This window comes from Bombina bombina, chromosome 1 (assembly GCF_027579735.1).
Source record: "Bombina bombina isolate aBomBom1 chromosome 1, aBomBom1.pri, whole genome shotgun sequence".
NCBI lineage: Eukaryota > Metazoa > Chordata > Amphibia > Anura > Bombinatoridae > Bombina > Bombina bombina.
The window spans coordinates 1215720862-1215740597 of record NC_069499.1 but is presented as its reverse complement, the minus strand read 5'-3'; the positions used below and the strand labels follow the sequence as shown (position 1 = coordinate 1215740597).

Sequence of the window (19736 nt, the reverse complement as noted above, 5' to 3'; positions counted from 1 at the left end):
TGACGCCTGTATCAGGATGTCGTCTAGATACGGAGCCACCGCTATACCTCGCGGTCTTAGAACCGCCAGAAGTGAGCCCAGAACCTTTGTAAAGATTCTCGGGGCCGTAGCCAACCCGAAGGGAAGAGCTACAAACTGGTAATGCCTGTCTAGAAAGGCAAATCTTAGGTACCGATAATGATCTTTGTGAATCGGTATATGAAGGTAGGCATCCTTTAAGTCTACTGTGGTCATGTATTGACCCTCTTGGATCATGGGTAGGATGGTTCAAATAGTTTCCATTTTGAATGATGGAACTCTTAGGAATTTGTTTAAGATTTTTAGGTCCAAGATTGGTCTGAAGGTTCCCTCTTTCTTGGGAACCACAAACAGATTTGAGTAAAACCCTTGCCCTTGTTCCGTCGGCGGAACCGGGTGGATCACCCCCATTACTAAGAGATCTTGCACACAGCGTAGAAATGCCTCTTTCTTTATTTGGTTTGCTGATAACCTTGAAAGATGAAATCTCCCTTGTGGAGGAGAAGCTTTGAAGTCCAGAAGATATCCCTGAGATATGATCTCCAACGCCCAGGGATCCTGGACATCTCTTACCCAAGCCTGGGCGAAGAGAGATAGTCTGCCCCCCACTAGATCCGTTTCCGGATAGGGGGCCCTCTCTTCATGCTGTCTTAGGGGCAGAAGTAGGCTTTCTGGCCTGCTGGCCCTTGTTCCAGGGCTGGTTAGCTTTCCAGCCCTGTCTGTAACGAGCAACAGGTCCTTCCTGTTTTGGAGCGGAGGAAGTTGATGCTGCTCCTGCCTTGAAGTTACGAAAGGCACGAAAATTAGACTGTTTGGCCTTTGATTTGGCCCTGTCCTGAGGAAGAGTATGACCCTTACCTCCAGTAATGTCAGCAATAATTTCTTTCAAGCCGGGCCCGAATAAGGTCTGCCCCTTGAAAGGAATATTAAGCAATTTAGATTTAGAAGTCACGTCAGCTGACCAGGATTTAATCCATAGCGCTCTGCGCGCCTGGATGGCGAATCCGGAGTTCTTAGCCGTTAGTTTGGTTAAATGTACAACGGCATCAGAAACAAATGCATTAGCTAGCTTAAGTGCTTTAAGCTTGGCCATAATCTCATCCAATGGAGCTGTGCGAATGGCCTCTTCCAGAGACTCAAACCAGAATGCCGCAGCAGCAGTGACAGGCGCAATGCATGCAAGGGGCTGTAAGATAAAACCTTGTTGAACAAACATTTTCTTAAGGTAACCTTCTAATTTTTTATCCATTGGATCCGAAAAAGCACAACTATCCTCCACCGGGATAGTGGTACGTTTAGCTAAAGTAGAAACTGCTCCCTCCACCTTAGGGACCGTCTGCCATAAGTCTCGTGTGGTGGCGTGTATTGGAAACATTTTTCTAAATATCGGAGGAGGGGAAAAGGGCACACCGGGTCTATCCCACTCCTTGCTAACAATTTCTGTAAGCCTTTTAGGTATAGGAAAAACGTCAGTACACACCGGTACCGCAAAGTATCAATCCAACCTACATATTTTCTCTGGAATTGCAACCGTGTTCAAATCATTCAGAGCCGCTAATACCTCCCCTAGCAATACACGGAGGTTCTCAAGCTTAAATTTAAAATTAGAAATCTCTGAATCCGGTCTCCCTGGATCAGATCCGTCACCCACAGAATGAAGCTCTCCGTCCTCATGTTCTGCAAATTGTGACGCAGTATCAGACATGGCTCTCACATCATCAGCGCGCTCTGTCCTTAACCCAGAGCTATCGCGCTTGCCTCTTAATTCAGGTAATTTAGATAATACCTCTGTCATAACAGCAGCCATGTCTTGCAAAGTGATTTGTATGAGCCTCTCTGATGTACTTGGCGCCACAATATCATGCGCCTCCTGAGCGGGAGGCGAAGGTACTGACACGTGAGGAGAGTTAGTCGGCATAACTTCCCCCTCGTTGTCTGGTGATAATTTCTTTACAGATATAAATTGACTTTTATTCAAAGTGACATCAATACATTTAGTACACATATTTCTGTGGGGCTCCACATTGGCCTTCAAACATAGTGAACAAACAGATTCATCTGTGTCAGACATGTTTAAACAGACTCGCAATGAGACTAGCAAGCTTGGAAAATCCTTTCAAATAAATTTACAAGCAAAATAAAAAACGCTACTGCGCCTTTAAGAAGCACAAAAAATCGTCACAGTTGAAATAATAATGAACCAAATCAGTTATAGCAACCAAATTTTCACAGTAAAAGTATTAAGTTAGCAAAGCATTGCACCCACTAGCAAATGGATGATTAACCCCTTAATACCCAAAAACGGATAGTCAATTTAACAATTAACGTTTTTATCACAGTCAAACACACTGTCACAGGTCTGCTGTGACTGATTACCTCCCTCAAAATGAATTTTGAAGACCCCTGAGCTCTCTAGAGACGTCCAAGGAGGAAGAAGCAGGAAGACTGAAACTGAATTTTTACTGCGCAAAAAAGCGCTAAAATAGGCCCCTCCCACTCATATTACAACAGTGGGAAACCTCAGTTAACCGTTTCTATGTAGAAATAAAACAACAGCCATGTGGAAAATCATGCCCCAAAAGATTTATCACCAAAGTACCTCACAAAAAACAAATAACATGCCAGTAAACGTTTTAAACATGCACTTTAAAAATTAGGTAGTGTTATTAATAAGCCTGCTACCAGTCGCTTCTACTGCAGTTAAGGCTCATACATTACTTCAGTATTAACAGTATTTTCTTAGTCAAATTCCATTCCTTAGAAAATTACTTATTGTACATACATTCATCAGCCTGATACCAGTCGCTACTGCATTTAAGGCTGTACTTACATTACATCGGTATCAGCAGTATTTTCTTAGTCAATTCCATTCCTTAGAAAAATAATTTACTGCACATACCTTGTTTGCAGGATTCCCCACACGCTATTCCCTTTCTGAAAGTTACCCCACTCCTCAGAATGTGCGAGAACAGCCAGTGGATCTTAGTTACTTCTGCTAAGATCATAGAAAACGCAGGCAGATTCTTCTTCCAAATACTGCCTGAGAACAAACAGCACACTCCAGTGCCATTTAAAATAACAAACTTTTGATTGAAGAAATAAACTAAGTATAAAAAACACCACAGACCTCTCACAACGTCCTATCTAGTTGAGTTGCAAGAGAATGACTGGATATGAAATGTGAGGGGAGGAGCTATGTGGCAGCTCTGCTTGGGTGATCCTCTTACAACTTCCTGTTGGGAAGGGAATATATCCCATAAGTAATGGATGACCCGTGGACTGAATACACTTAACAAGAGAAAAAGATATTTTTTAGATCTTAATATATTTAAATATTTTTACACTTTCCTCACTGAAAATTAAGTTAGTCAGGGGGGTGGGTACCCGCAGTTGCTTATGGAAAAGTATTTTTAGTACAGTAAACATAGGGCTGGAGCGACCCATTTTTATTGCTCATGAGCACTAACTGCTCTCAAGGTAAAACATTAGTGCTCCTAAGTTAGTGCTGGTATTAAAAGTTGAAAGTAAAATTTTAGCGTGTGAGTGAGAGACTTGGGCAAGCGAACTTCAGGACTGCGTATATATCGCAACAATGCTAATTCCCTCTCCCCATAGATTTCTATGAGACGCTCTAAAGAAAACCTTTTTCTATTTAATTTATTTTTTTAATGTTATGTTATTATTTTACATGTGTTTTGTGAAACGTTTTCATTCCTAAAATATGGTGAGTCCACGGCTTGAGTAATAACTTTTGGGAATAACACTCCTGGCCAGCAGGAGGCAAAGAGCACCATATTTAAACTGCTAAGTATCACTCCCTTACCCACAACCCCCAGTCATTCTCTTTGCCTTCGGTGCAAGGAAGTGGTGAAGTTTATGTGTCTGAAGAAAAAGTTTGATTTCATCTACAAGCAAGTTTTGGGGTATAGTAGTATTCCACATCATTCCTTGCAGTCGGGTAGTGGTGGCTTTAAAGCAGTTAGGAACTTGTAAAGAGGTACTTACTGCGTTTTCCTAACCATTGCTGCCCTAGTTTAGAAAGTCATAGTTGGCTACTCTGTTCTTTCTTTTTCAAAGGTCTCTGTGAGGAACTGTGTCCTCTCATACCTTGTAACTGTCTACATGCCGGACAGCGGAGCAGGTAAGTGATTTTTCTTCCAGTTGGGGAGACCATGCACTTAACAAATTAAAAACACTGCTTTTTTATTGGGACATAGATAATCTTTTTGTATGGGTTACACTGGGGCATGAAGCAGGCACCGTAGCATGTGTAAGACTAACATTTAAACTCTTTTAAAAAGAAAGGGTAAATGTTTTTATTAGGCTTTATTTTCTGACACATATTTACTTGATAAAACAATACAAGTTTAAACTGAAAGTAAGGCTGAATTTTCTATTTCAGCAGCTTATTCATTTCCCCTTTGCTTTAAAATAAAACGATGCAACATTTTAAACTGTCAGGTTTAAAAAAACTGTTATTTCTGGTACTCAGTGTACCAGGAAGTAGTGCCTCTCTGTGTCGCAGCAGTAATTTGAGCTCGGCAGTTGCGGTCACAAGACCAGTTTTACTTCATAACGTTTCTGAGGAAATTTTATTTTTCTCAATTTCTGGATGATCCGGTCTTAATTGGTAGCGGTAAGGCACCTCAGTAATTGAGGTGTGGGGTTGCCTGAGGGGTATTTTAGAAGTTTATTAAATGTTTTTTCTTAAAGAGACAGTAAACCTCCAAAATAATGTAATATAATTCTGCACATAGTTCAGAATTATATAACATTATCTTAGCGCAAACTTTATGCAACATAATATTGCATCAAAACTATAAGAAAAAGAGAAAATAGGACCTATAACTGTTAGATAGTCCTATAAAAAGACAGGGAATACAGCACTCTTTTAAATGTCAATACTTATTTTTAATTTATTAAAAGGGACACTGACCCCAAATTTTTTCTTTTGTGATTCAGATAGAGCATGACATTTTAAGCAATTTTCTAATTTACTCCTATTATCAAATTTTCTTAATTCTCTTGGTATCTTTATTTGAAATGCAAGAATGGAAGTTTAGATGCCGGACCATTTTTGGTGAACAACCTGGGTTGTCTTTGCTGATTGGTGGATAAATTCATCCACCAATAAAAAGTGCTATCCAGAGTTCTGAACCCAAAAAAAGCTTAGATGCCTTCTTTTTTAAATTAAGATAGCAAGAGAACGAAGGAAAATTGATAATAGGAGTAAATTAGAAAGTTGTTTAAAATTGCATGCTCTATCTGAATCATGAAATAAAAAAAATTGGGTTCAGTGTCCCTTTAATACAGTTCTATACTCCTGAACTGAGACAACATAAGCATAAACCGGTGTAAAAAGATTCATCATATTATACCCAATACACAACACCTAAAGCAGTCATGCAAGCACAGACCTGCTATATGCGTTCAAACACTGCAAATCACAAGCCTAAGTCAACAACAACACAAAACAGAAAAAAGCATACTGCTTTGAAAAAATAATAAAAAGTCCAGAAACTTTAAATAGGAGCCAGTTTGAAAAAACCCGCTGTGTCAGAGATAGTCAGTTTAGCAAGTAAGCAGACTAGTAAATGTTATAGCAAGCCAGTCCAAAGCTAGTCAGCTGTGTGAGTATCAAACCTCTTTTAATATATACAGTTCATGCAGTGTTGGTATGGCATGCAGGGAACGTTACCTTCCGCAACTCGGCTTCATATGTTACACCGCTTAAATCAAATGCGGAACAGATACATCCTACCTGAAGCCTTTATTCCCTGCATCGACAGAGCTTGATCCACCGCAAGTACCTTAAGCCAGGCCTTAGTGCTTAAGTCCTTTTGTATACCTTTTCCGCTTTACTTGGTATCGCAACCTGCTTTCTTTTCCTATGACACTCAGCGTGTTACTTCCAATCTGCGAAATTGGTTCCTTCAAGATACTGCTTTTATGTGAGTTGGTTTCAAACAACGTCCTCTAAAGTCAAGCTCTGGCGATTCCTTACAAGGACAAAATCTTGTTTGGACCCAGTTTGGCAGAAATTATCTCTGATATTACGGGTGGAAAAGGGTCTTTTCTACCTCAAGATAAGAAGAATAGGCCTAAAGGACGTCAGAGTAATTTTCATTCCTTTCGTAACTTCAGAGGGAAGCCTTCCCCTTCTTCCAAGCAGGAACAACCCAAGTCTTCTTGCAAACCCAATAAGCCTTGGAACAAGGGGAAACAATCAAAGAAACCCACAGCTGATTCCAAATCAGCATGAAGGGTTTGCCCCCGATCCGGGATCAGATCAGGTGGGGGGCAGACTTTCTCAGTTCTCTCAAGCCTGGATACGAGATGTCCCAGATCCCTGGACTGTGGACATAGTATCCCAGGGTTACAAACTAGAATTCAAGACTTTTCCTCCCAGAGGTAGCTTCCATCTCTCAAGATTATTTGCAGACCAGATAAAGAGAGAGGAGTTCTTGAAATGTATACAACATCTTTCCTCCGTGGGAGTGATAGTTCCAGTTCAGAAACAGGTTCTCGGATTCTACTCCAACCTATTTGTGGTTCCAAAAAAAGAGGGAACTTTCCATCCCATTCTAGAATTGAAGTGTCTAAATATGTTTCTCAAAGTTCCATCCTCCAAGATGGAGACTATACGCTCCATTCTTCCTTTAGTACAAGAGGGTCAGTTCATGACAACCATAGACCTAAAGGATGCGTATCATGTTCCTATTCACAGGGACCATCACAGATTCCTGAGATTTTACCTTCTGGACAAACATTTCCAGTTTGTGACCCTTCCATTTGGTCTAGCCACGGCTCCCAGAATTTTTTCAAAGGTTCTGGGGGCTCTTTTGGCAGTGATCTGTTCTCGTGGATTTGCTGTGGAACCCTACCTGGACGAAATATTGGTTCAGACGCCATCTTTTCAACAAGCAAAATCTCACAGAGATATTGTTGTCTTTTCTTCGTTCCCACGGATGGAATGTGAATCTGGAAAAAAGCTCCCTTTGCCCTGCTACAAGAGTAGTATTCTTTGGGACCATAATAGATTCTCTATTGATGAAGATTTTTCTGACAGAGGTAATTTCCTCTTGCCTCTCTCTTCAGGATACTGCTCATCCTTCAGTGGCTTAATGTATGGAGGTAATCGGTCTGGTGGTGGCTTCCATGGACACCATTCATTTTGCTCGATTCCATTTGAGAGCTCTCTAGTTGTGCATGCTCAAACAATGGAATGGCGACCATGTGGATCTATCTCAGAGAACAGAGTTAGATCAGTCATCAAGGGATTCTCTCCCGTGGTGGATTTCTCAGGAACATCTGTCTCAGGGCACATGCTTTCGGAGACCTTCCTGGGTGATTATGACCACGGATGCCAGCCTGCTAGGCTGGGGAACAGTCTGGAACTTGTTAAAAGGTCAGGGCCTTTGGACTCGGGAGGAGTCTACTCTTCCCATCAACATCTTGGAATTGAGGGCGATTTACAATGCTCTATTGGCTTGGCCTAAGTTGTCCTCAGCCCAGTTTATCAGGTTCCAGTCAGACAACATAACCTCTGTGGCTTACATAAATCACCAGGGAGGAACTCCGAGTTCCTTAGCCATGAAGGAGGTTACTCGGATTCTTCAGTGGGCATAGACCCACAATTGCTGTCTATCTGCCATCTACATTCCAGGAGTAGACAACTGGGAAGCGGATTTTCTGAGCAGACAGACTTTTCATCCCGGGGAGTGGGAACTCCATCCGGAGGCGTTTTCCAGCTTAGTCCTCAAATGGGGGGTGCCGGAGTTAGATCTGATGGTGTCCTGTCAGAACACCAAGCTTCCAAAATACGGTTCAAGGTCAAGAGATCCGCAGGCTGTTGTGATAGATGCTCTGGTGGTTCCTTGGGTTTTCAGGTCGGCCTACCTGTTTTCTCCATTTGCTCTCCTTCCACAAGTCATTGCTCGTATCAAACAGGAGAGGGCATCAGTGATTCTAATAGCACCTGTGTGGCCTCGCAGGATCTGGTTTGCAGACCTAATGGAGATGTCATCTCTCTCACCTTGGAGACTACCTCTGAGGAAGAACCTCCTAATTCAGGGTCCCTTGCTTCATCCAAATCTTGTTTCTCCGAAGCTGACTGCTTGGAGATTGAACGCTTAATTCTGTCTAAGCGTGGTTTTTCCTGAGTCGGTCATTGAGACCATGATTCAGCCTTGCAAGCCTGTTACTAGAAAGATTTACCATAAGATATGGCGTAAATATCTTTATTGGTGTGAATCCAAGGGCTACTCTTGGAGTAGAATTAGAATTCCTGGAATTGTATCTTTTCTTCAAGAAGGCCTGGAGAAGGGATTGTCAGTCAGTACCCTGAAGGGTCAGATTTCTGCTTTTTCAGTTTTACTACATAAACGTTTGGCGGATGTGCCAGATGTGCAATCTTTTTGTCAGGCCTTGGTCTAAATCAGGCCTGTCTTTAAGTCTGTTGCTCATCCTTGGAGCCTTAACATTGTTCTTAAAGTTTTACAGCTGGCTCAGTTTAACTCTCAGCTCTGCAGTGTGATTTCCCTTATCTTATTTTTCATGCCGATAAGGCAGTTCTTAGTACTAAGTTAGGTTTCCTTCCTAAGATTGTTTCTATTTTAAATATCAATCAGGAAATTGTTGTTCCCTCTGTGTCCTAATCCTTATTCTTCCAAAGAACGCTTGTTACACAATTATGGATGTTGTACATGCTCTTAAATTCTACTTACAGGCGACTAAGGATTTTCGCCAGTCCTCTGCCCTCTTTGTCTGTTTCTCTGGAAAACATAAAGGTCAGAAAGCTACTGCTACTACTCTTTTTTTTTGCTTACGAAGTATAATTCCTTTGGCTTATGAGACTGCTGGACAGCAGCCTCCTGAGAGAATTACGGCTCATTCCACAAGAGCTGTTTCCTCTTCTTGGGCTTTCAAAAATGAAGCTTCTGTGGAATAAATTTGCAAGGCTGCAACTTGGTCTTCTCTACATACTTTTTACAAATTTTCCAAATTTGATATTTTTGCCTCGGCTGAGGCTTCTTTTGGGAGAAAGGTTCTTCAAGTGGTGGTGCCTTCTGTTTAGGACTGCCCGTCTTGTCCCTCCCTATTTATCCGTGTCCTCTAGCTTGGGTATTGATTCCCAACAGTAATTGCTAAAGCCGTGGACTCACCTTATCTTAGGAAAGAAAAACAAAATTTATGCTTACCTGATAAATGTATTTATTTCCGGATATGGTGAGTCCACGGCCCCACCCTTTATTTTAAGACAGTTGTTCTTTTGACTATAGCCTCAGGCACCTCTACACCTTGTGTTACTCCTTTTTCTCCATTTCCCTTCGGTCGAATGACTGGGAGTTGTGGGTAAGTGAGTGATACTTAGCAGTTTAACTGTGGTGCTCTTTAAATACATATAAGACACACAAACATATATATGCAATACATGCTTTATACATAGAAAAACATAATTTATGCTTACCTGATAAATTCCTTTCTTCTGTTGTGTGATCAGTCCACGGGTCATCATTACTTCTGGGATATTATCTGCTCCCCTACAGGAAGTGCAAGAGGATTCACCCAGCAGAGTTGCTATATAGCTCCTCCCCTCTACGTCACCTCCAGTCATTCGACCAAAGACCAACGAGAAAGGAGAAGCCAAGGGTGTAGTGGTGACTGAATTATAATTTAAAAAATATTTACCTGCCTTAAAAAACAGGGCGGGCCGTGGACTGATCACACAACAGAAGAAAGGAATTTATCAGGTAAGCATAAATTATGTTTTCTTCTGTTATGTGTGATCAGTCCACGGGTCATCATTACTTCTGGGATACCAATACCAAAGCAAAAGTACACGGATGACGGGAGGGATAGGCAGGCTCATTATACAGAAGGAACCACTGCCTGAAGAACCTTTCTCCCAAAAATAGCCTCCGAAGAAGCAAAAGTGTCAAATTTGTAAAATTTGGAAAAAGTATGAAGCGAAGACCAAGTTGCAGCCTTGCAAATCTGTTCAACAGAGGCCTCATTCTTAAAGGCCCAAGTGGAAGCCACAGCTCTAGTGGAATGAGCTGTAATTCTTTCAGGAGGCTGCTGTCCAGCAGTCTCATAGGCTAAACGTATTATGCTACGAAGCCAAAAAGAGAGAGAGGTAGCAGAAGCTTTTTGACCTCTCCTCTGTCCAGAATAAACGACAAACAGGGAAGAAGTTTGGCGAAAATCTTTAGTTGCCTGCAAGTAGAACTTGAGGGCACGAACTACATCCAGATTGTGTAGAAGACGTTCCTTCTTTGAAGAAGGATTTGGACACAAGGATGGAACAACAATCTCTTGATTGATATTCCTGTTAGAAACAACCTTAGGTAAGAACCCAGGTTTAGTACGCAGAACTACCTTGTCTGAGTGAAAGATCAGATAAGGAGAATCACAATGTAGGGCTGATAACTCAGAGACTCTTCGAGCCGAGGAAATAGCCATTAAAAATAGAACTTTCCAAGATAACAATTTTATATCAATGGAATGAAGGGGTTCAAACGGAACACCCTGTAAAACGTTAAGAACTAAGTTTAAACTCCATGGCGGAGCAACAGTTTTAAACACAGGCTTGATCCTAGCTAAAGCCTGACAAAAGGCCTGGATGTCTGAATTTTCTGACAGACGCCTGAGTAACAAGATGGACAGAGCTGAGATCTGTCCCTTTAATGAGCTAGCCGATAAACCCTTTTCTAAACCTTCTTGTAGAAAAGACAATATCCTAGGAATCCTAACCTTACTCCAGGAGTAATCTTTGGATTCACACCAGTATAGGTATTTACGCCATATTTTATGGTAAATCTTTCTGGTAACAGGCTTCCTAGCCTGTATCAGGGTATCAATAACCGACTCAGAAAAACCACGTTTTGATAAAATCAAGCGTTCAATTTCCAAGCAGTCAGCTTCAGAGAAGTTAGACTTTGATGTTTGAATGGACCCTGAATCAGAAGGTCCTGTCTTAGAGGTAGAGACCAAGGCGGACAGGATGACATGTCCACTAGATCTGCATACCAGGTCCTGCGCGGCCATGCAGGCGCTATTAGAATCACTGATGCTCTCTCCTGTTTGATTTTGGCAATCAATCGAGGAAGCAGCGGGAAGGGTGGAAACACATAAGCCATCCTGAAGTTCCAAGGTGCTGTCAAAGCATCTATCAGAACCGCTCCCGGATCCCTGGATCTGGATCCGTAGCGAGGAAGTTTGGCGTTCTGGCGAGACGCCATGAGATCTATCTCTGGTTTGCCCCAACGTCGAAGTATTTGGGCAAAGACCTCCGGATGAAGTTCCCACTCCCCCGGATGAAGAGTCTGGCGACTCAAGAAATCCGCCTCCCAGTTCTCCACTCCCGGGATGTGGATTGCTGACAGGTGGCAAGAGTGAGACTCTGCCCAGCGAATTATCTTTGATACTTCTATCATTGCTAGGGAGCTTCTTGTCCCTCCCTGATGGTTGATGTAAGCTACAGTCGTGATGTTGTCCGACTGAAACCTGATGAACCCCCGAGTCTTTAACTGGGGCCAAGCTAGAAGGGCATTGAGAACTGCTCTCAATTCCAGAATGTTTATTGGCAGGAGACTTTCCTCCTGACTCCATTGTCCCTGAGCCTTCAGAGAATTCCAGACAGCGCCCCAACCTAGAAGGCTGGCGTCTGTTGTTACGATTGTCCAGTCCGGCCTGCTGAACGGCATCCCCCTGGACAGATGTGGCCGAGAAAGCCACCATAGAAGAGAGTTTCTGGTCTCTTGATCCAGATTCAGAGTGGGGGACAAATCTGAGTAATCCCCATTCCACTGACTCAGCATGCACAATTGCAGCGGTCTGAGATGTAGGCGTGCAAAGGGTACTATGTCCATTGCTGCTACCATTAAGCCGATCACCTCCATGCATTGAGCTACTGACGGGAGTTGAATGGAATGAAGGACACGGCATACATTTAGAAGCTTTGTTAATCTGTCTTCTGTCAGATAAATCTTCATTTCTACAGAATCTATAAGAGTCCCCAAGAATGGAACTCTTGTGAGAGGCAAGAGAGAACTCTTCTTTTCGTTCACTTTCCATCCATGCGACCTTAGAAATGCCAGAACTAACTCTGTATGAGACTTGGCAGTTTGAAAGCTTGAAGCTTGTATCAGAATGTCGTCTAGGTACGGAGCTACCGAAATTCCTCGCGGTCTCAGAACCGCTAGAAGGGCACCCAGAACCTTTGTGAAGATTCTTGGAGCCGTAGCCAATCCGAATGGAAGGGCTACAAACTGGTAATGCCTGTCTAAAAAGGCAAACCTTAGATACCGGTAATGATCTTTGTGAATCGGTATGTGAAGGTAAGCATCCTTTAAATCCACTGTGGTCATGTATTGACCCTTTTGGATCATGGGTAAGATTGTCCGAATAGTTTCCATTTTGAACGATGGAACTCTTAGGAATTTGTTTAGGATCTTTAAATCCAAGATTGGCCTGAAAGTTCCCTCTTTTTTGGGAACCACAAACAGGTTTGAGTAAAACCCTTGTCCTTGTTCCGACCGCGGAACCGGATGGATCACTCCCATTAATAATAGATCTTGTACACAGCGTAGAAACGCGTCTTTCTTTATTTGGTTTGTTGACAACCTTGACAGATGAAATCTCCCTCTTGGGGGAGATAATTTGAAGTCTAGAAGGTATCCCTGAGATATGATCTCTAGCGCCCAGGGATCCTGGACATCTCTTGCCCAAGCCTGGGCGAAGAGAGAGAGTCTGCCCCCCACTAGATCCGGTCCCGGATCGGGGGCCCTCGGTTCATGCTGTCTTAGGGGCAGCAGCAGGTTTTCTGGCCTGCTTGCCCTTATTCCAGGACTGGTTAGGTTTCCAGCCTTGTCTGTAACGAGCAACAGCTCCTTCCTGTTTTGGTGCAGTGGAAGTTGATGCTGCACCTGCTTTGAAATTCCGAAAGGGACGAAAAATAGACTGTCTAGCCTTAGCTTTGGCTTTGTCTTGAGGTAGAGCGTGGCCCTTACCTCCTGTAATGTCAGCGATAATTTCTTTCAAACCGGGCCCAAATAAAGTTTGCCCCTTGAAAGGTATATTAAGTAATTTGGACTTAGAAGTTACATCAGCCGACCAGGATTTTAGCCACAGCGCCCTACGTGCCTGAATGGCGAATCCTGAATTCTTAGCCGTAAGTTTGCTTAAATGTACTACGGCCTCCGAAATGAATGAATTAGCTAGTTTAAGGACTCTAAGCCTGTCCGTAATGTCGTCCAGCGTAGCGGAACTAAGGTTCTCTTCCAGAGACTCAATCCAAAATGCTGCCGCAGCCGTAATCGGCGCGATGCATGCAAGGGGTTGCAATATAAAACCTTGTTGAACAAACATTTTCTTAAGGTAACCCTCTAATTTTTTATCCATAGGATCTGAAAAAGCACAGCTATCCTCCACCGGGATAGTGGTGCGCTTAGCTAAAGTAGAAACTGCTCCCTCCACCTTAGGGACCGTTTGCCATAAGTCCCGTGTGGTGGCGTCTATTGGAAACATCTTTCTAAATATTGGAGGGGGTGAGAACGGCACACCGGGTCTATCCCACTCCTTAGTAACAATTTCAGTTAATCTCTTAGGTATAGGAAAAACGTCAGTACTCGCCGGTACCGCAAAGTATTTATCCAACCTACACATTTTCTCTGGTATTGCAACAGTGTTACAATCGTTAAGAGCCGCTAAGACCTCCCCTAGTAATACACGGAGGTTTTCCAATTTAAATTTAAAATTTGAAATATCTGAATCCAATCTGCTTGGATCAGAACCGTCACCTACAGAATGAAGCTCTCCGTCCTCATGCTCTGCAAGCTGTGACGCAGTATCAGACATGGCCCTAGAATTATCAGCGCACTCTGTTCTCACCCCAGAGTGATCACGCTTGCCTCTTAGTTCTGGTAACTTAGCCAAAACTTCAGTCATAACAGTAGCCATATCTTGTAATGTTATTTGTAATGGCTGCCCAGATGTACCAGGCGCCATAATATCACGCACCTCCCGGGCGGGAGACGCAGGTACTGACACGTGAGGCGAGTTAGACGGCATAACTCTCCCCTCGCTGTTTGGTGAAATTTGTTCAATTTGTACAGATTGGCTTTTATTTAAAGTAGCATCAATACAGTTAGTACATAAATTTCTATTGGGCTCCACCTTGGCATTGGAACAAATGACACAGGTATCTTCCTCTGAATCAGACATGTTTAACACACTAGCAATAAACATGCAACTTGGTTACAATCTTATTTAACAAAAAACGTACTGTGCCTCAAAGAAGCACTAAACGATTAAATGACAGTTGAAATAATGAACTGAAAAAACAGTTATAGCATCACTCTTTAAAAACAACACAACTTGTTAGCAAAGGTTTGTTCCCATTAGTAAAGAAACACTAATTAAATTTTAAACATAAAAATCACAGAGCAACGTTTTAAAACACAGTCACTACATAAGTCTCACAGCTCTGCTGAGAGAATCTACCTCCCTTCAAAGAAGTTTGAAGACCCCTGAGTTCTGTTAGAGATGAACCAGATCATGCAGAAAATACAAGAGTAACTGACTGGAAATTTTTGATGCGTAGCAAAGAGCGCCAAAAACGGCCCCTCCCCCCACACACAGCAGTGAGAGAGAAACGAAACTGTCATAATCAAAACAAGCAAACTGCCAAGTGGAAAAATAATGCCCAAATATTTATTCACTCAGTACCTCAGAAATGCAAACGATTCTACATTCCAGCAAAAACGTTTAACATGGATTAAATACCTATTAAAAGGTTTAATGTACTTTTACAGAGTAATTCCGGTGAAATACCATCCCCAGAATACTGAAGTGTAGAGTATACATACATGTCATTATAACGGTATGGCAGGATTTTCTCATCAATTCCATTCAGAAAATAAAAACTGCTACATACCTCAATGCAGATTCAACTGCCCGCTGTCCCCTGATCTGAAGCTTTTACCTCCCTCAGATGGCCGAGAAACAGCAATATGATCTTAACTACTCCGGTTAAAATCATAAGAAAAACTCTGGTAGATTCTTCTTCAAACTCTGCCAGAGAAGTAATAACACGCTCCGGTGCTATTGTAAAATAACAAACTTTTGATTGAAGTTATAAAAACTAAGTATAATCACCATAGTCCTCTCACACCTCCTATCTAGTCTTTGGGTGCAAGAGAATGACTGGGGGTGACGTAGAGGGGAGGAGCTATATAGCAACTCTGCTGGGTGAATCCTCTTGCACTTCCTGTAGGGGAGCAGATAATATCCCAGAAGTAATGATGACCCGTGGACTGATCACACATAACAGAAGAAATAGGATGTATATCCTGCGCAAAAAACAGATTGGGAAAAGGGATAGGGGATACCTCTAGCTCTCCTCAGTGGGTACCCTAGTGTGCCCAGTGTATAGAAAAATCGATAGGAAGTGGAGGTGAGCGCCAAATAGGCTGAGGATAGGGAAGGGAGCGCCAATTAGGCTGAGATTAAATAAGGTAGTAAATTAGTTGCAGAGATGTTAGATAATGTAGTAAAATGATGGTTAAAATATTAAATTTATTCCACACAGTGGTTTAAAATAATCATAGGACAATATACAGTGGTGGTAACTCATGGATCCATGTTACAATAACAATAAAATAACAATAAAATTACAATAAAATATAATGGATTAAAAACAAAAAATGAAAAATAAGCTGATAGATTTTATAAAACTGATGATAAAGGGATGGCCTCATAGGCCGAGTGCTGTATTGTGGAAAGTGCACCTTGGTTAAGTCCAGAATGTATTAGATGCTCCTAGTGGTTGTATATGGTTGGTATTTAATCCAAAAAGAACGAAAAAGGTGACAAAAATATATGGTGTTTTAGTCAGTGTCCAACTTCAAAGGATCAAAAAAAATCAGAAAAAAATCAAAAAGTAAAAAAATCAAAAAGTTTCAGTCGACGCGTTTCGGCCATGTACCTCTGGCCTTTATCAAGACTTTGAGTCTTGATAAAGGCCAGAGGTACATGGCCGAAACGCGTTGACTGATCTGAGTAAGCATATTACTGATATATCTACTGAACAGTTTGCATATATTATAGTATTGTTTGTCTTTTTAGGTTTTTATAGTATAACCTATTCTGTTTTGTTTACATCGCATCAACACTGAGCCACTGATCTATTTGCACTGAAACCACCAACATCACATTGGACACTTTGGATTTACTTCTGATACTATTTATATTGCTACACATCTTTTGGAGGAATTTCACTTTTTGTATTATTGTTTTATAACATCGAGTGAGCACATTTTTTCCTATTTTTTAACTTTTTTACATTTTTTCACATTTTTTCACCTTATTTCAAACACTGGATATACTTTTTGATTTTTTACTTTTTGATTTTTTCTGATTTTTTTGATCCTTTGAAGTTGGACACTGACTAAAACACCATATATTTTTGTCACCTTTTTCGTTCTTTTTGGATTAAATACCAACCATATACAACCACTAGGAGCATCTAATACATTCTGGACTTAACCAAGGTGCACTTTCCACAATAGAGCACTCGGCCTATGAGGCCATCCCTTTATCATCAGTTTTATAAAATCTATCAGCTTATTTTTCATTTTTTGTTTTTAATCCATTATATTGTATTGTAATTGTATTGTTATTTTATTGTTATTGTAACATGGATCCATGAGTTACCACCACTGTATATTGTCCTATGATTATTTTAAACCACTGTGTGGAATAAATTTAATATTTCAACTATCATTTTACTACATTATCTAACATCTCTGCAACTAATTTACTACCTTATTTAATCTCAGCCTAATTGGCGCTCCCTTCCCTATCCTCAGCCTATTTGGCGCTCACCTCCACTTCCTATCATGCTTTATACATATTTAGCGATGTATATGTATGTATCTCTATGTTAAAGCCCTTTGCCTGTCTTTCTTTTTCTAACACCTGAGCCCTCATAACTTTGCAATATTTTTTTTAAATAATTTTTATTAGTGTTATTATGAGTGTAACTGTACTTTTTAATGTATTTTTCATGTGTTTTGTGACTTTCTTTGTTTCGCAAAACAGTTAACCAGAGCTCTGAGGTCACAGTATTCATTCTAGTGTAAATCACGATTGTGCTCACGTGTTCACATTTACTTTCAACTTTTAATATAAGTGCTCCTTCCAACGTGCGCAAACAGCCACGATAAACCCGACATTACTGACGAAATGAGTATCATGTATTTATAAACAGGTACTATGTAATTAAAATATGTATATATATTTAGTGAGGAAGCTGAGCATCATTCTTGTTGCAATTTACAATCTAAAGGAGTAAAGAAGGGGTTAATGAGATGAAAATGAAGGATCCTACTAGGTTGATCGTTGGCCAGTAATAAGGTTAATGTGAATGCCTAGTAGGAGATTATACTAACTTGATAGTCAGTAAACTACTTAAGAGGTATGGGTTTTTATTCATCATGTACATTAAAGACGTGCATGAAACAAATAGAATAAAAAAAAAAATTAGGAAAAAATTTACACTGGCAGCAAATGCATGTTGTTCACTGAAATATTATATACTTTTTCACTGACTGACAGCAAAATCTCTCACAATTGTACCAGTGGAAATGAAAATGCCTCCACAAGTCTGTTTAGAAAAATATGTTTTTTTCTGCTTACTGTTAAATACCTATCATTATGTTCTGAGGGAAAAAATATATGAATCAGACCTTATATGCAAAATGTTTCAAGAAACAATATTTAAGCAAGATATATGATCTTGTCTTTACTATGACCTTGTAGTAATTCATTAGTTGACCAGGATTCAATAACTGCAACTTTATTTATTTCAGGGTTACGGACATGTAGTTGACTTCTTTTACTTGTATATAGGGCATTTTCAGTACTTGTCAGTTGGACCATACTTACTGACAGGCAGACTATGCAATGGCCATGAGCAGATAGGTAACAAAATGAGGAATCTGTGACCCTGCTCACTGTTTCTGTATTTTAGGAGGAGTTTAGGTGAGCTGACATCACATAGTGTGTGTGTGTGATATGCTGTGCACCCTGGTCACAGCCATCTTGTCTAGCCCTCTAGATACTGTTCCATGTCCCTCATCTCTCTTTCCCCTATTCCAGGCATAGCTTTGAGAGCAGGCCAATATAAATAAGACAAAATAGTTGTTCTGATTCCAGAAATGCAAGAAGAGAAAAATCGAATCCAAGTAAGTAGCGGCCAAAGATGCTTTGTTCCCTAGGTAGTAGAATATATATACATGCTGCCCTGATATACCTGCTGTTTTGCAAATGCATGTATGTGAGTATGCATGCACAAGTGTCAAAATGTATGGGTCTGTTTGTATATGAATATACATGTATGTGTGCATAAATGCTTAAATTAAAAGGACACTAAAGTCAAAATTAAACTTTAATGATTCAGATAGAACATACAGTTTAACATAGTAATATACATAGTAGATGAGGTTGAAAAAAGACCTAAGTCCATCAAGTTCAACCTATACAAATCTGATATACTCACAAAAAAGCTCCAGTTGAGCTTAAATTAATCCCACTAAAAGGTGACCGATTTAATACAAGCAATTACATCTATGAATTTTGTTTCTAGCCAGAAATGTATCCAAACCATTTTAAATGTATCTAGGGTATTGGTATTCACTACCTCCTTTGGTAATGACTTCCACAAAATTATTGCTCTTACAGTGAAAAAAACGTTTCCATTGCAGGAAATTAAATCTCCTTTCATCCAACCTCAAATTGTGACCTCTTGTCACAAACAATTTTCTTGGAATAAACAGAGCTTCTGCCATCTCTGTATATGGGCCTTAAATATATTTATATAAAGTAATCATGTCACCTCTCAAGCACATTTTTTCTAGAGAAAACAGACCCAGTTTGGATAGCCTCTAGTTTTAAGATAATTTCCTATTTACTCCCATTATTAAAATGCACACATTCTTTATATATGCACACTTTATGAGGCACCAGCTCCGACTGAGCCTGTGCAAGAGTGCACTGTGTATATGTGTAGGAGTCTGTTATTGGCTGATGGCTGTCACATGATACAGGAGACTGACAAATAAAAGAATTTTGATTAAAAAAATCTATTGCTCATTTAAGATTCAGATTAAGTGCATTGTCTTTGTGTGCAGATCAGTGTCTAATGAGTGTGGAACACTGGGTGTATGTAAATCACCTACCATCTGTGTGCTTGTATAATTGAGTGTTTAGGAAAATGAGCAAGAACAGTTGTTTGCAAGAAAATGTATTTGTTTGCATGGAATTGAGAGTAAATCTGTATACAAGAACTACTGGTAGGTGGTTTAATACATGGAAAACCAACAATAACGGTTTAGAATTTAGTGGTAAAAACCTATAGGGGTGCAGCAATGTATTTAAATCTAGGGATGCATGAACCTTAAATGCACCACTGCTGCCAAAAGTGAACTATAAAGTAAACTATAAAATAGTTACTGTTGATGTCATTGGATTTATTACTTTATGCTCCAGCGACTTCCCCAGTCTCAAAAGGTTCAATATGTTGAACTCTTCTTAGAATAGACTGAATTCTACCCTGGTAATATAAGACACAGCACTTACTGTAAACATTAACTGACATCCTCCCAATATGTAGTCAAGAAACGAGTAATCTCTTGTAATCTGAAAAACAAAGGGAG

At 40.6% G+C, this 19736-nt stretch overlaps 1 protein-coding gene across 1 annotated transcript in view; it reads right to left on the bottom strand.

Moving 5' to 3' along the window:
- The window catches only part of CPNE2 (copine 2), a gene marked incomplete in the record, with an annotated part of 400103 nt that overhangs the window by 79124 nt on the left and 301243 nt on the right, over positions 1-19736 (bottom strand). Inside the window, 1 exon segment of the mRNA XM_053700230.1 lies at positions 19660-19719. Coding sequence (XP_053556205.1) covers positions 19660-19719 — 60 coding nt within the window.